The 17,057-nt window shown below is 47.1% G+C and overlaps 1 protein-coding gene across 9 annotated transcripts in view; it reads left to right on the plus strand.

The window, feature by feature from the left end:
- B3GAT1 (beta-1,3-glucuronyltransferase 1) overlaps window positions 1-15,954 on the plus strand; it is a 90,011-nt gene extending 74,057 nt beyond the window's left edge. For 5 of the 9 annotated variants that reach the window (XM_068916888.1, XM_009674067.2, XM_009674064.2 and 2 more), the window contains 4 exons: window positions 2,240-2,748; window positions 6,069-6,365; window positions 13,829-13,946; window positions 15,191-15,954. In XM_068916888.1, coding sequence (XP_068772989.1) covers window positions 2,240-2,748; window positions 6,069-6,365; window positions 13,829-13,915 — 893 coding nt within the window. In that variant the 3' untranslated portion in view covers window positions 13,916-13,946; window positions 15,191-15,954. The remainder of the gene's footprint in view (window positions 1-2,239; window positions 2,749-6,068; window positions 6,366-13,828; window positions 13,947-15,190) is intronic. The other 4 variants (XM_068916887.1, XM_009674065.2, XM_068916889.1 and 1 more) reach the window with 3 other exon arrangements.
- The last annotated feature ends 1,103 nt before the right edge of the window (window positions 15,955-17,057 follow it).

Consider the following 17,057-nt stretch of genomic DNA (forward strand, 5'->3'; position numbering starts at 1 on the left):
CAACATCCAAGGGCTTGGCAGTGGGAAGAAGCCATGCTGCCTGCTGCACTCTTTGTTCTTGGTTTTGCCCTTCTGCTGGGCACCAGGGCAAGCGGTTCAGCCCAAGGAGGATTGTCTTTTGGGAAGAAGGCCAGTTCATTTCCTCTCTCTGGGCCCTTTTCATGGGAGACTCTCTCCCCTTTTCCTTTTAATGTTCACATTCTTCCACCATTGCTTCTCCTTTCACTAAACAATCTGATGTGCGTTTTAAATTGTTGGAAGCTCAGAGTCTGTCCTGAGCAGTTTTACCTTTCCCCCTGGAGGTCTCTTAACTGACAGTCACTCACAAGGTTTTCAGCAGCTCTTAAGGGAAAGGTGATAGTGATCCCCTCTGGAAGCTGGACAGTGTTTCAGACGGTGAGGGATCCACTGGCCTCCAAAATAGGGCTTGAAAGACTACTAAGAATATGCTGTCAAAAAGGTCAGGTGTGTCCAGTGATTTAACTCAATGTCCTGAAAACTAGAAGCTGTTTTTGTGAATGACCCTGGACTTTGAAGTTACAGCACAGAGACTGCTCTGCTCTGGCACATTCCTGAACTTGCTGATGACCGTGGTAAGACTTCCTTGGCCTGTGCCTCCGTGAGCCCTCGGTGGAAAACAAGTGCTGATAGAGACCGGCCTGAGAGCTCTTGGGAGACATGGTTTTGTGCCGCTAATGCATTTCTGAGATTCTCTGATAGCAGGCGCTGAAAAAGAGATGTGCATCTATACAGTAGCGAGCACAGTGGCAGCGGTTACACGTGCCGGGATTTACAGCTGAGGGCTGGACCTGCAGGGGATTGCAAACAACCTCAGACGTCCCAGTCAAGCACCATCCTGGCTAATTACATTTGTGTCTGTGTCCAATGCATTTCACAGTTTTATTTTTGCTTTGATTCCAGTGTCTGGTGCTTTCAGAGAGCTGTGCTGTGTAATGCAGATGTGCTTTATCTTATATAGAGCCTGATCCCAACATTTGCAGGACAACTTGTTCCCCACCCTCCCTCCTAATGTGCCATGGAGTCTGGGGCCTTCCTTCAGTTGGGTGCTGCTGTCACTGTCTGTGCTGCTGGAAGAATGACATGCTATGAAAAAGACATAGGAAGTACCGTGCTGGTCAGAGCTAATGTCTGTCTGCTCTGTTTTTTGTCTCATTAGAAGCTCCTCGTAGTAGCTGGTTTTGCAAAATTCAAGACTCAAAGTATTGCGTGCCCACTAGAGAGCAGCTGCCTTATACCCTGGAACAGTGGTGCCCCTTTATCACTGCCAGTCCCTAACTGTGTGTCGACTCTGGTATTCCTGCTGGCCTGCAGGGATGTGAAAGTCGCACCCTGGAAAAATGACAAGTACACGAATATTTTTCCTTGAGCCGATTGTGAACAAGTTTCTCTTTGCAAGGGTTTTATATATTTGGATCAGTGTATCCCATACACTGTTTGCCAGTGTAATATTGTTTGTTGTTCATATCTGCCGCTATTGAACAGGCTGTTATGTTGAGAAATTGGTAGGGCTTTTCTGAGGAGAGGTTAGCCATAGGCGGGCGAAAGTCTCTGTAGGAAAAAGCCTGCAATTAGTCTTTAATTTCCATTCTCTGATTCTGGATTTAAAGGGTGAGTCTTGCACTCCTCCCTGCCCTATCCCAGGCCCATCAGGAGGACAGTGGGGTGCTGCAGTATCCTGGACAATCCATGCTGCTGAGGGAACTTCACAGACTTGGTATTTTCCACCAGTTATTTCACCATGTCCCAATCCAGATGCTCCAGTGCCTGAATGCAGAGCGGAGAGTCCTGCCCCTGCTGAGTATGGTGCCTAAAGCACCAGTGCTTTAGGAATGGAACAGTCCTTTAGGAATGGAAGATCCTGAGTCCATGTTGCTATTTTCATTTTCTAGATCCAGTTGCTGTACAAGTCTGTCTCTTCTGGGTGCTTGTTGAAGCTGCTCGCTCTGAACATGCAGCTGCAGCATTGTCCTGGGCTCTCAGGCCTTGACTGGTGCTGGTTTTCTAACAGCAGGAACTTCTTTTCTCGTGGGTGTTTGTCCCCAGTACCTTCATTTATTTGTGTACTTATTTATTCAAGCCTCCATCCAAACTTGTTTCCTTTCCTCTCAAACCGTGAGGGTGACCTCCTGCAATTAGCAAGCAGTGTGCTGGCTCAGCTGGGGGATGTTGGAGGACTGAGTCTATGCTGCTTTTTCTTCTCTCTCATACCCTTGCTCAGATGATGGTGGTGACTCCCGGCGTGATCTCACTGCAGGCTTGGACTCCAGGGAATACTGCTTGTCGGATCGGGACATTGTGGAGGTGGTGAGGACAGAGTACGTTTATACCCGCCCACCCCCGTGGTCAGACACCCTTCCCACCATCCACGTTATTACGCCCACCTACAGCCGGCCTGTACAGAAGGCAGAGCTGACACGCCTGGCCAACACCCTCCTGCACGTGCCAAACCTGCACTGGATCCTGGTGGAGGACTCGCAGCGGCGCACCCCTCTCATCACCCGACTGCTGCGGGACACGGGGCTCAACTACACACACCTCAATGTGGAGACACCCCGCAACTACAAGCTGCGGGGAGACATGAGGGATCCTCGCATCCCCCGGGGGACCATGCAAAGGAACCTTGCTCTGAGATGGCTGAGAGAGACCTTTAACAAAAACAACAGCCAGCCCGGGATTGTTTATTTTGCTGATGATGATAACACCTACAGCCTGGAGCTCTTTGAGGAGGTAAGACCCTGCTGGGGGGGTCCTCACCCCCCTGAGCACAGTAAATTGCCAGGTGGTGTGTAGGTGATGCTCTGTACTGGGCTGAGAGGGCACTCTGCGCATCCTCTCCTGAGCTCTGGGACAGTCTTGTCTGTGCAGCAATCTCACTGCAACTGTCCTGAAGTTTTCTTCAGGGCTTGACTACAGTGCTGCCAAGTGTGCCTTTCCCAGTGTCAAAGGCATCCCACGCAAAGTAACGGGGACTGCAGTTTATCCTGTGGCATGTAGTCAGGAGGCATGCTGGTGCGCATCCAGGCTCCAGTCCTTTAAAGTCATTTGCAACATTTGAAGGGATCTAGTTGCCGTTACTGAGGCACCCCCAGGCTCTGTAAACGGGTGCTCTTAGCTGTATTACTTTCTTGAAGAGTGGAGGAATGAAGTTTCCTCTCGGCATCAGAAACCCAGGCCAAATCTCTTCTCTCCCCAAAAGGGAAGCTTATGTTCATGTGAGGAAGTTATCTCAAGACAGGGTCTGGCTGGTAAGATCCTAGTGAAAGCAAAGTGCAAGTAGTCTTTACTGTAAAGAAGCTAGTGAGGAGCTGCCTTCCCTTGTGGGGAGCCCTGTTTGGGTTGGGACGTCTCCTTCTGTCCTATGTGCCTGCACAGAAGGACATGTCTAACAAAAGAAATCTTGGGCATGCTCCCTCACACTCCCTATCCCAGAGGGAATTTCAGGCTGGTCCCTGATCTGACGTTATCCACCCTTTTTCTCCACTCCCACCCACCACGTACTGCACTTGGCTGTCTGTTAATCCGTGTTTGTTCTTGTTTGAGGAGTCCCTGGGGTTTCTCCTCCTCACTTGCTCTTTGCATTTGTTTGCTCTCATCCCAGAGTGTTCACTGGTTAAATTCTGTAGCTGTCAAGAGCCTGGCAGTGCTTTGCAAAGATCCCCAGCTGAGATAGTAGTGTCCTTTCAGAGTTATGCCTGAATGATGACAGCATAGTCGTAGTGCTTGCAGGACATCTTATTCAGAGATGCTCTGTGTGGTTGTCTCTGGCTTGCTGCACGTATGTGAGGCGTGTGCGTTTGTCGGTGCTTGCCTGTCCGCCCAGAAGAGTGGAGCCCTTCGTATGCTGCCTTCAAGAGGGTTCTGTGTGCAGCGCTCCCCTCCGGAGCTCTTCCTCTTGCAGCATTCGAGGACGGATGGTCTCTCAGGCTGTTTTAAGTAGGAGATGGGGCTGCGATCGCAGCCTGGAAGTTTGCACCTCCAGGAATCTTGATGGCAGGCTGAATTTCAGCACGTCCTGACAATCATGTCAGGGTTTGGCATAACTGGATTTACTGAGGGGACCAGGAATCTGTGGCCCTGCAGCACTTGCTCCTAGCAGAGCAGAAATGCGGTCACTCTGAGGATGTGTTGCTCTTTCTCAAGAGGCCCAATCTCAGTCCTTTTTACACACAGTTTATTATAGTGGTGGGCTGGCTGCTTTCACTGTTCTTTGTAGCAAGATGTAGGTCTGAGGCCCCAGAAGGAAGGGACTTGCTCAAGGTAATGCAGGGGGTTTCTGGCAGAGCTGGGAACTGAGCTTGGATCTCTGGAATCCGGCTTGTTGCTTCCCCCCCCCCCCCCCCCCCCTCCAGGACCATCCTTTGTCACTTCAGCTCTGTTATATCCTCCTCTTTAAAACTGAGTATAATACTTCCTTTATTGCAGCATTTTTAAAGTCTTCTGGAAACTTGAGCAGAGGAAGGTTCCCATGTGCTTTCCCTCCTTTGGTGCTTGTTCCACTCCTGTGGGTCCCTGAATGAACTCCTGTGCCTTTGCCTGTCTGCAGGCATGTGACAGTCCTACGGTACCACGTACACTGTACCTCACCAGACTTGCAGCTCAGAGATGACTTGTTGCCTTGTTCTCCTAAGGGTGAGCTCTTGCAGCAAGGGACAAGGCAGGAGTATTGCCTCTTCCTCTTCCCCCCACTTGCCAATTTTCATATCAGGGATGTTTTCCTGTTTATTCCTTCTATTCATGTCCCCTTTCCTTTCCCTGATGGCTTTCACTCGAGCTTGGATGGCCACAGGAACATACACACTTTTAAAGCTGAAAGCAAATCCAGATTGAATGTCTTTCTCCCACACTCTCCTTTGAGGCTGGATCTGGCAGCATCTTCAGACAGGCACTGCACGTTAATAAAGCGGGGAGTGTTCCTTCGGTCACCCGTGTGCTTTACTCATAAAGGCTTCTCCTTTCTCTGTTATGTAGCTGCAGTCAAGGTCACGTGGAGCCAATGAAATGTGCTGTGAAATGCAGAAGACACGCGCTATTGTTCCCTGTGGACAGGGGCTGCTGTTAGCATGTGTTTAATGCAGAAGGGCAAGTGCCAGAGCTCTTCTGGTCTCGTTTGCTGTAATTAGCAGTGATGAGATTAGCTCTGGGAGATCCCTGATCTAAGAGCCTGGGCTAAGAGCAGAAAGCGAGGCTGAACCCGCCAGCAGACCAGGATAGAGCACTGGGGGTGGGCAGACGGACTGGCGTTCAAATCATCTGCGTTGGCAAGTGCATGCCTTAGAGGTTCCTACCTGTTTCCTTTGGCTCTACAGGGAATAGAGGCATCTAACCGTGTTTCTCTGGATAGCGGGACCAGCTGCAAAGCGCTGTCCTGTGTGCAGGGGGCTTCTGGAGGGGCTGTGCTTCTCGGTTTTCCCTGAGGTTGTGGGCTATAGTTGTGGTGCTTCGCTCCAGAGAGACTTTTAGCTTTATTGTGGCTCATAGACCGAGATTGCAGCTCAACCTCCTTAGCTTTCAGAGAAAATCCCTTTATTCCTAGATTTGCCATTCCTCGTTTGCCAACTGGCCTCGGAAACAGTGCTTCCCTTCTCTGTGTGCTGGCTTCCCCAGCTATCTGTGTGGAGGACTGATGCCCCACAGCTCTGAAGGGCAAAAACCCACTCTTAAATCTCAGTTATGTTTATTATTGGTAGCTTTGATCCTAGGACTAAACTCATGGTTTGCCTCTGTGGCTGTCCACTAGCATTGCAATTGTTAGCTGCCACTTTCCAGAAAGCTTTGCTACCATTCTCCATCCCAAGGATGTGCTTCCTTGTAGAGGTGAGTAATGTGCAGGAGCTCTGTGGCTCCAAGTCACAGAGGGTGTCTGGGAATGTAACCCAGGCTCTTAGCTTTAGCACTGATGCAGTTTGATGTTGTGCTAAAGTTTGGATGCATTCCTCTCCTTCAGGCCAGCGAGCAAGTTGAAGTCATGCTGTTTTGTGTGTCAGAAGTTGCATGTAACCGATCCATCTGTGTGCGCCCACCATTTCCTTCTCTTTCCTTGCCTCCAGATGCGCAGCACCAGAAAGGTGTCAGTGTGGCCAGTAGCCTTCGTCGGTGGCTTGCGCTATGAGTCACCCAAAGTGAATGCTGCAGGGAAGGTCTATGGCTGGAAAACTGTGTTCGACCCCCATCGCCCCTTTGCTATAGACATGGCAGGGTTTGCCGTGAACCTCAGACTGATTCTCCAGCGATCTCAGGCTTACTTCAAATTGCGAGGAGTGAAAGGAGGCTACCAAGAGAGCAGCCTGCTGCGGGAACTAGTGACCTTGAATGACCTTGAGCCGAAAGCTGCCAATTGCACCAAGGTAGGGTCTCCTCCTCATATGTGGAATATAAGGATGCAAGATAGCACAGAAGCCCCTTCCAATCTCATCATTCAGTCATTTGTGCTCTGCGTTTCAAGAGACTGCTCCTCGTACACAAAGGAGCCAGGAACGGGCAAACGTGTATTTAAATATGTGATGTGTGGTGGACAGTTGTTGTTTGTTTGTGTGTTTTTGTTTGTTTTTTTTAGTTGCATGCTGCTTGAGGCTGCCATGGGCCTTGAAATATAGCAGCTTCTCTTCCCTGTAACTTTTCCTCCTTGTTATATTACCTCTAGATAATATCCTTATTATTTCCATGATTGGCTTATCTGTGGCCTTGCTAATCCCCCGGGGCAGTGAATTCCAGAGGTGAAATGTAGGTTGTTTACTTTAAGCAAATTCCAGAGAAGGGTTTTGAATACTTGTACTCCTGTGATAAGCTGTCATCGTATGAGATTTGGCCCACTGGACTTTGCCCGAACTGTAAGCTAGGTGTGCCAGGCCGCTGCGTTTTCTGGCTGCAGGGAAGAAGCATTCGCAGAGTCACTGCCTTCTTGCAAAGTTTGTTCTCTCCTCCCTCCTGGCACACGTAGACTATTACCATAGTTGTCCACAACAACCTGGATCTTTATGTGCTAGAAATAATGCAGAAATATTTTAATGCCCAGGATATTGCTCTAAGCTCTAGGAGGCTGCTAGGTAGCTTTCTTTTGGGGTTTTTTTACTGCTGTCAAATGACTGCTAATTATTTGCATTAACGCATTGCCTAGGAGCCACCAGGTCATGGAGCAGGACCTCTATGTGCTAAAAAAATGTAGAAACACAGAGCACACGGATAGTTCTTGCCCTAAAGACTTCCCAGTCTAAGATGAGAGAGACAACAGATGGATATCTATCTGGAATGACAGGGGAGCACGCGAGATACGACGAGACAATGCTAGTTAGCGCGACAGGCATCAATCACAACGTTTGAGCAGCAGAGGTGTTGTCAAGTACTTCTGAAAGCTTTGCGACTGGGTCCGCTGCACATGGGAGCTGGTGGAGGGCGTCCCTCTGGGATCACAGACTCTGTAGTGCGCTCGCTCCTTTGTCTGTAACAGGGAGACACATGATCTGATTAAGGGAATTTTTATTGCTTAATTACCTCAAGAGCATTTTTTTAAATTTATTTATTTTTACAAAAGAGCTGTTACTTCTGACAGACCCAGTGTTGGAGCCAGGTCTCCATCGCCCTTGGGGACAGGAAAGGATTTTGAATAATAACCTGTGCTTCTGTTTTCCATCTGCACTGCCCCGTGGCTCCCAGCCAGGGAAAGACAAGGATCCTGGAGTTCAGCAGTGCTCAAGCTAGGAGTCCAGGAATAAAGAAGAGAAGTTCAGGAGGAGGAATGACTTTGTTTACTATCTGATACCTACTGTGGTTCATTTTTTATATCTACATGTCTGTAGTTACGGATGCCCAGCATTGGGATAAATGATACAGATAGGTCTCCCAAGGATGGGAAAAGAAATTGGATTAAAATTAGATCTCTGTTCTTGGTCACTGTGTCAAATGTTCTTTCGGAAGCCCAGCCCAGGAGAGGCGGAAATAGATTGCTTACCTCCTGCGGGTGATTTGGAATGCTCTCTGTTTTTTGTTGAAAAGCATATAGTTAATAACAGCACCTTCATCTTCAGTTGAAGAGAAGAGAAGGAAGGTGGTGGATTGTGCCATCATTGTGCTGGACCACTTGCACTGCAGGACATCTCCTGGACTGCTTTGTAAATGTCCCAAGGTCTAGCAGCGTAACTGTGGTCCTCTTTTCCAGATCCTCATCTGTTTTAGAGCCGAAAGCTTTTTCCTTTAAGGAGCTCTAGGCTTGCCTTGCAATTAGGTATATGGTCCTCCCTCCCTCCCTTCTTACCGTCTTACTTCCTAACAAGAAAACACTGATAGGAAATAAGTGTGTTTCCAGTGGGACAAGGGAGATGAGCAGGATGCTTTCAGGGTGATGCGCAGAATGGCAGGGGTGTTCAACACAGGGCAGATCCTCCATGGCTAGTTACGCAGTCTTTAGTATATCGTCCATGCTGTAAAATAATTATCAGAAAGAGGCTTTGTGTTAAAAGGCTGGAGGTGGGAGATGATGGCTATCCTAGGAGATGTGAAGGAGCGAGAGGAAGGAAAACGTGTTTCCAGGTAGGGGGAAAAATATGGTGTTGTCAGTGCTGTCGTGCAAGAGCTGCAGGTCAGAGCTGAAGAGGAAGCAGGAATCTCTGGCCAGGGTTTGAAGCAGGCTGCATTTCTTTTTTTGGCTAGGCTGTGGGGATCTCACAAGGGTCCTTGTTGTGAACTGAATGCTCTCTGCTCATGGCAAACTCTTTTGAGTGCAGCTTTGCACGTTGTGCTTTGCCTTTCTGCTTTTAGCTATTGCCAGCAGCCTCCATTTCTCAATGGCTGCTTTGCTCACGCTTCTGACAGGGAGGAGGGTCCAGGCAAGCAGCAGAGGAGGACAGAAGAAGGCAGTGGGGCAGAGGCCCTTTGCCCCGATATTGAACAGACTTTCTCATTCTCCCAGCATGCTCCCAGTAGTTGTCCGGATTTGCTTCTGTTTAGCATAACGGTACTCCTGCTTTGCAGTGAGATTTACATTAAAGATTATGATGTGTGCTCAGATACAGTGGTTAAGGGGGGACCAGAGAAGCATGTAGGATAAGCCTAGACATCTGTTCTCCAGAAATGCTGCCTTGCCTGCGCATAGTGCTGGTGTTCCCTTTGTAACGTTCATCTGACTCTGGCCCACAAATGTATACTCCTGCAAAAAGCTTAAGTTTTGGCCAAGGACATAAATCCTATTTAACCTCCTTGATTTGAGATCTACCCAAAACGAAGGGGAAAATGAAGAAAGTCAGTATTGATTGCCCATGAAAATGGAGTTAGCCCTCTCCATCAGGAGTGAAGGCTTGGCTTACATTGCTCTTGTAAGGAAAGAAGGCTTCGCAGGCGTGCTCTGGATTTCCGTGTTCTGCTGCTTCTGCGTTCCTCTCCACCCCCCAAGCAAACAAAACTTTCTTGAATCCATTGACCCATTATATCTGACAGCATAGAGGTCTTGGAAGTTCTGTGTTCCCATGAGGTTGATGTAATTGGGTCGTATCCTGCTGCCTGTTTTCTGAGGAAAACGCCTGAGGAAATACTGCAGTGTGCTCAACCAGAGAATCCGACAAGGAGAGAGACCTCATGAATGGCCCAGCCACTCAAAAAGCCTCAGCTGGAGCTGGCACAAGAGGAATGCCCAGAAAGTACCAGGCCATAGTAAATGAGGGGTGCCTTGTTCCGGCTGCTCTTGGATCTGCTTGTTTTTCCGGGGAGTTAGGTGTCGATATGTTTCTTTGGGTGAGGCAGGCTGGAGTGTGCCACTCCAGTGCCCTGGAGTGATCTGGGTAGCAGTTCACCAGGGTTTAAGCAGTGGCTGAAAGTAGTCGTGCCTCCTCCTTCGCCGTCTCTTGCCTGAATCTGATCTGAAATTAAATCTGTGGGTTCACAACTCAGTGGTTAGGTGGATGTTGTTAAAAGGAATTGGCTGGAAGCCTCGCGCTGGACAGGGAACGGCTGTCTCTGGAAAGCTTAGAGAGAGGCAGAGAGGGCAGTGTTAAACGCCGCAGTCAGTATCGCTGGTTGCTGTGAGTGACACAGGCTAGAGAACAGGCGGCACGGAGAGCCGTCCTCTGAGTGCCCAAACCACAAACCAGCCCTGGGGTGACCGTGGGTCTTGGAACCAGCTCTGGGAAGGGAATAAATCCCTGTGGGTATGGAGGAGACAGAGGCCTTGGCTCCTGCAGCAGCCAAGAAACCGTCCAGGGAATGGGAGACCAGACCTGGCAGCTTTATGATGTCACCAGGCTAAAATAGCTCAAATGGCTCAAAGTGGGCAGGCGGGAGGGGAAACTTCAATTTAAGGCAAGAAAGCTTGAAAAAGAATAATTCACTTCCTCCTGATTCTGTCCTGTGGCGCTGCATGTGATAGGCAGGAAAATGAGTTCCACAAGCTCTTGGCCTACTTTCCCTTTCAGGGCCGAGCAGCAGGGTACAAGTGGAGCAGATCTGTCCTCCTTCTGGTCAGGTGGTTCCTGAGATTGGGCTGCTGTGTGTGTTTAGGTTTGTGACCAGTGGTTTGCAGTGAGTGTTCATATCCTGGCTGCTATGTGACAGCACTTTGTTTTTCTGGTGGTTAAGCTTCATACACGCAGCACTTAAGACACTAGTGCTTGAGCCGCTGATTTTTTTTATGATGGACCTGTATAACTTGGAGGATTCTTTTGGATCCGTCTTGTCCTGATTAGTCACCAGAACTGCTGTGCCATTGCTGGCTCCTGTTTCACAGCTGAAACCTGTAATTTACATCAAAGTGATTGGGTTTTGCAGCACCCTCTGCCTGTGCCGCTCCACATTAGGCCTTCAGAGCTGTCCTGCAGCTGCGATAGCTCAGATTAGACCATCGTAACCCTTACTTTCATGTGGTCACGTAAGCTTTGCCTGTAATACTTCCACAAAGGACAAATCTTCAAGTTGATGTAATCACGCAGTTGAAGAATACTGTTTGAGCGCTAGCTCATTTAATAGCAGTGGAATTGTGGCTACAATTCTCTAGGCATATGAGAAAAGGAGGCATTACAGGGAGAAGCAGTTGTTATTGGTTATACCAACCGGCATGCTTTTGGGAACACAAGGCCTCTATCAGGCCTAAGAGACCCTGCAGAAATCCAGCTGAGCACAAGCCGGGAGGAAGCAAGTCTGCTGTTTCAGCTTGGTGTCTCTTTGCGTAGTTTCCATTTCAAATAGCAGTTACTGATATCCTCAGTGGAGGGCTTGTGTGCTTGCAATTTTATGACCCCCTCAACTGCAGGTCAACTCGCCTGTTTGCTTTGTAATTTCCTGTTAGAAGACGATGAAAAAGTCTCCCAGGGAGGTGAATCCCTCTAATCCTTTAGCTCTGTTTTGACTGCTGTGATTCTGAACGGCAAGGCGGTACCTGATTGGAAGTGGACTGCAGGACTAGAGATTCTTAACGGGGACTCCCTCTTGGGACCTATAGGAAAACGGTGTTCAGCAGAAGTCAGGTGCTTGGTCTCCCACAGTGTTTACTCTCAAGCAAGCTGTACTTTTTGCACAAGCCGAAGCTTCCTTGAGCTTCCAAACACACTGCTTGTGGAAAAAAAATCAAGCAATTGGCTGAGAGAAAAAGCAGGTATTTCTGTTCTAGATGGCAATCTCTCTCCCATCTTAAAGAGCATAGCATGAAAAATGGAGCATGAAAAATGGTAGAAGCTGTTGTGTCGAGCCTCGAGCTCTTAAAATTAGTCCCATTAAGTTTTGGTTTAATAGGACTGTCTTTTTTGGCACTTGGATTTAACAGTTTAAACATGGGATCCAATTTAAAAGCAAGGCTCTTAATCTGTACTTTTGGTCTTCTGTTTATCGAGTATGTGCCTTAGTGGTTAAGAGTTGTTTAAATGCGAATCCCATTCTTGGCAGAGTGTGGCCCTTGGCCATCAGCAGGGGTGGGTGTCCATGCAAGAGAAAGAAAAACAGCTCTTAGCTGCTCCCACTGGGGAAGAGAATTGGCTACAGGATTTTTTCTAGCACCTGGACTGCATTAAGGTTTATGTATTCTGTTTGTTGGATGAGGAGTGCCAAACTGATGCTTGCATAGCGCTGAAAGCCACTCATAGAGACCTGTTTGGTTTTGTCTTTTCATAGGAAAGTAAAACAGTAATTGCAGCAGTATTGGTGCAGTGCGTGAGCAGGACTCTAATAAAGGCTCACTTTGATGAGAAGGCTCTGGAGTGGTTGTGGGGGAGCAATGAAACGGTTTTTTGGACCCACTCCAAACAGCAGTCGGTCTCTACTGCCATAGTATTAGCAGGCTAGATTGCGCTCTGCACAGGAGGTGACTGCTGACATCAAAAGATGAATTTGGTCAAACAGCTTCTCGGGAAGGTAGGGGTGCTACTGTTTAACCACAAGGGTTTGAGACGTGCTTTGTTCATCCTTTAGAAACAGAACCTGCCCTCATTTTTCAGAAAAGCAGGGACTGAGGATGAAGTGTTTTGCAGCTACTTGGATTAAATGTGCAGAGTATTGTCATAGCAACAAGAGGGAAACCCCTGCAAGGTAGGAAATATCAATGCGAACAGGTGAAGGGAAGCAGGAAACTGAAGTAGCTCTGAAGGGATAAACCTGCTCCCAGCAATGCAGGTTCTAGGAGCAAAGCAGTTAGGTATAATTGAGTCTAGTGAGGAGTGAATATTTAAACAGCTTCCAGAACTGTCTGTGCTAGCAGTATAGCACAACTAGTAGAAACTATTTATATATAGCACTCCCCCCCCCCGCCCTGAAATGTTAGACACCTTCTTTATTTTTCTTCCAGTTCTCTTTGACAGATGTTATCTGTATTAAACTTTGCTGCTAAGAAGCTTTAGTAGAAGTAATGGTCCTGATGTGCTTCAGTTCTGTTTTAATTAAACTGGAGACGGATTGTAAAGTGATGCAATATATTGTACCGGTAACAGAATATAGGGGATGGTAGTGCGGGGCCAGCACTGCAAAGGGAGAGTATGTAGGGCTTTGGGGGTGATATCGTAAACTAATGCTTGCAAGGGCCTCATGCAAGGGCCATGGGCAGCCCGCAGCCAGTGGGAGGAACGGAGTGCTCCGTAACTAGCTTGCGCGTCTCATAGCTCTGAGACAGCAGAGGATGCAAGAGAGAACCGGAGTGGGAGTGAGCACTTCTCAGACCAGTGTTACTCTTAACTCCTTTCTAGAGTTTTGAAAGAATTATAAAATGTAGAAGAAATAATAGGAAGATTAGAGAGCAGAATAATGTCTTCTTCCATCTAATAATAGATTTTCAGAGACACACTGAAGAATCGATTTTAATATTTCACACAACTTGTGGCAAAGATGTTGATCAGAACAGCTGGGACTCAGTAGAACCGTCTGTTCCCTCCAATGCACATGAGTGACAATGATGTCACCTAAAGTGGTAAGAAAGTGCTTTTCCACTCTGAGTCTAGCAAATAATTCCGCTCTGGACAAGGATGCAGTAACATGATAACCAAGAAACAGAGTAAGGAACTTAGTCTATAGGGAAACATGCATTTGATTCTCCAGTGATGAGGGAACAGCCTTACGTTATCGAAAAGGTTGACGAGCCTTTCGAGGAAGATGGTTGATAACTACATGGAAGGAGCAGGTTAATGTCCCACGGCAGTATACTGTAAAATGGGTAATTTCTGTGAACTGTGCATTTTGGATTTCACTAGGCCTGGTTAAATGAAGTTTTATGCAAACCTCCTTTCAGCTGTGAATGCACCATTAGGCTCCAGGGTAGATGGTTAAATTGCACTATTGATTTAATGGGCAAGAATATTTGTTAGTGCAGTGAAGAGATGCAGCTAATGACTTCTCTTGGTTTCTTTAGATTTTAGTCTGGCATACGAGGACAGAAAAGCCTGTGCTGGTGAATGAGGGGAAGAAAGGATTCACAGATCCCAATGTGGAAATCTGACTGTACGTGGCTGAGCAGAGACCAACATCAGGTATGAGCTCAGACTTTTGAACTGTAGTGAGGAGGAGTAAAAAAAAAAGGAAAATACTAGCCAAGGATAGGAAAAAGACAAGAGCTTTTTTAAAATGTGCTTTTCAATTTCCATTTTTCACATATCAGCCCTTCCTTGTAAAACCTCTTGAGACCGTTAATGAGGCTCTGTCTTTTTCTTATCTTTACGAGAAGATGCTGAAGGGGAAATATCTGGTGAGAGGTAAGGGGTGGCAGGGAGAAACCTAGCAAGTGAGAGTTTAAGCAAAACTTACGTTATTATTTAAAAAACATTGTCTAAACAAGGTTGTCTTATTAGTTGTTGTAATACAGCTAAAGCAGAAGGGTGAAGGATGTGGATTCACCTACCTAAAAAAGCCTGAGGAAAGTTAAGACAGTTAAAGCATTTTTAAGTCATGCGGAAACTTTCACTGAGGGTAGAGTTTCCACATCAAAGCCACACAAAACTAATGACAAATAAGGGATGGTTTGGATTAAACCCCACACAAGGCATCATATATTTGTTTATGGAAGGTGAGCATGCAGTGTCTTCTTCAGTGTAAAGGAGGAAAGAACATGCACGCTGCTGGCTGACTTCCTGCCCACTTGTTCATGCTCTTGTTTCTCACCTTTAATTCCCTGAGCTTGCTGGTGCATCTTCTGTATCTCTACAGTGCACTCTGCAGTTGGTTTGCTACAGTGAAGGATAAGCTATTCTCTTATAGGTGCCTCTAAATTATGTTGCACTCCTCATTATTATGGAAAAAAAAATGCACAACTCGTTTAACTGGAGTGTAGAATCAGGCCTGGAGGGGAAGAGAAGGTTGCTGCCTGTTCTCTTTTCCTCTGAAATACAGAGGAGAGGAGCAGCAAAGGATATGGGAAAAGGGTGGATTTGCTTAGCAGTGGTGTATTTTTAACAGTAACGAGCTCCCTATAGCACACTCCCTCAAGCTAACTGGATGGAGCCTTGTGTGGGCTGCAGTGGCCTGCATTTGCGGCCCGTTGGCAGGACAGCAGAGGAAAGGCTGCACTGCATGCTCTCTGTGCTAAATATAGCAGCTTTGCAGAGAGGCCATCACTCTTCAGTGCTGTCACAACTGCTTTTCACCAACACCCAGTTGCCTAGCAGCCGTAGTCACAGAACCGCATTCTTAGATGGGTTTTGGGATAGTTCCAAGGGGTGGCAGCTAACTGCAGAGAGGCAGAAGGGTAATATACATGCTCACTGTGTCTCTGTTGCAGAAGATTTCTTCATGCACAGCCTGCAAGGCTCCTCTCCACAGCATCCAGCCAGCCAGACATGCAGTAGCCAGGACCTCCCCTGACTTCCAAGAGTTTTATCATACTGAAAACAAGCAACACTGCATACATAAACTACCCGGAATTCCCTGCCCTTCCTCCTGGACTCTGAACAGAACCAGACACTCTGGAGTTGGAGAAAAAGCACAGAAAATACAGAACTGACGTCAACTTCAGTAAAAGACCAGCACCCTTGCGAGATGCTTGGGTTTGGGAGAAGTGCATGCAGGGCATGATGCACTGAAGAGGAGGCCCAGCTGGAATGGTAGTTTAGACTGAGGGGGCTGGTTTCACGGGACCCAAAAGCAAGGGTGAGAATGCCCACAGGAGTGTGTTAGCCCCTGATGACTCGTTTTTCCTGAGACACACGTACCTTGTGGCTATGTGTGCAACAGCCTAAGCAGCTCTCTGTTCATGGAGGGGACAGCTGCCTTCTGAGATGGCACCTTAGCCCTTAATTTTAAACCTACTTCAATCAGTGTTTATTACGTTGCACAAGACAGGAAGGTTTTGGGGGAGGGTGAAAAGCGAGGCAGGTTAGAACCAACCAATATGTATTTTTGTTCTCTTTGTACCCCCTCTCCTTCCCCTTTATAAGTTTCTGGATTGAGTTATGTTTACAGAACATGGTTCTCTGTTCACCAATGCTAAAATAACTGGAGGTGGGTTTCAATGAGACTGTTGTGGCCATACACCGTAATATGTCATCCAGGCTCAGATCTTGGTTCTTTTTAGCCCTAATTTGGTTCATGTGAGCATTAGGTGTGGGGTTCTCTGAAGGGTGCTCCTACCTAAAGCCCAATTTCCATGCTTAAAAACAAAAAAAAAAAAATTAACTGCTAGAACTAGGGATTAAATGATAAAAGCTGATTTTCAGTGCATTTAACATTGAATCGGAATGTAGCCCCTTTTCCAGGGCCATGTCATACTACCACAGAGCTAGTGGCATGAAAAGCCACGCTGGAGCAGTTCAAGAATTAACTTCTGATGGATAGAGCAGCACCCTTGTAAAGGGGATCCTGTGCTTAGTGCTTCTTCAGCACCTGGCTTGAGGTAGGTTGAAAAACTATCTAAGTAGAACATTAGTTGCCTCTTCCCTGTTCTGTAACATCAAGGATCTGAGATAGCATTGATGAAGGGGTCTTCTCTGATGAAACTGTATTTTGCTCCTCAGTGAGGCACATGACTGAGCAATGCAGAAGAGGAACCTGGGTGCTACTACCTTAGTTGGCTCAGTATTTGAGATTGACAAACTTGCCGAGGAAGAAATTAAGGTATAATTTACCCCTTCTCCCCACCTCCCACCCCTTTAAAAAAAAAAAAAAACTTCCCTCTCCTTCACAGTTGTTTTCAAACATATGATCAACCCACACTGTCCCCATTCTTTCAAAAAGGTCTGAAGCACAAATTTACCTTTGAGCTAAGGGAAAATGCAATTCTGGAAAGAGACTCAGTTATTTTTACTCCTTTACCTAGACGGTTCTTAAAACGCTATAGACTTGTTTGTTAAGTTTCACAGTTCAGCAGTCTCCCCTTAGACTAATGACATGGTGTATTTCCCAATATTTTTTAAAAAATGATTTTTTTGTAAGTAAGTAAGTAAGTTGTTTTTTCCCACTGTGTATCAAAATCATTGAGGAAAAGTTGCATTCTCTAGCTCCCAGTCATGGAAGCCTTGCTACGTAGCCTTTACGAAAACGTTCTGTTAGAGGCAATGGCTGAAATGCTAGTTGGATAGAAAGCATTTGATGGTACTTGTCGCCAGCTGCACTATGGGAACAGGTATTGTTATCTTGTATTAAAGCAGTAG

The sequence above is a fragment of the Struthio camelus genome, chromosome 22 (genome assembly GCF_040807025.1).
Source record: "Struthio camelus isolate bStrCam1 chromosome 22, bStrCam1.hap1, whole genome shotgun sequence".
Taxonomy (NCBI): domain Eukaryota; kingdom Metazoa; phylum Chordata; class Aves; order Struthioniformes; family Struthionidae; genus Struthio; species Struthio camelus.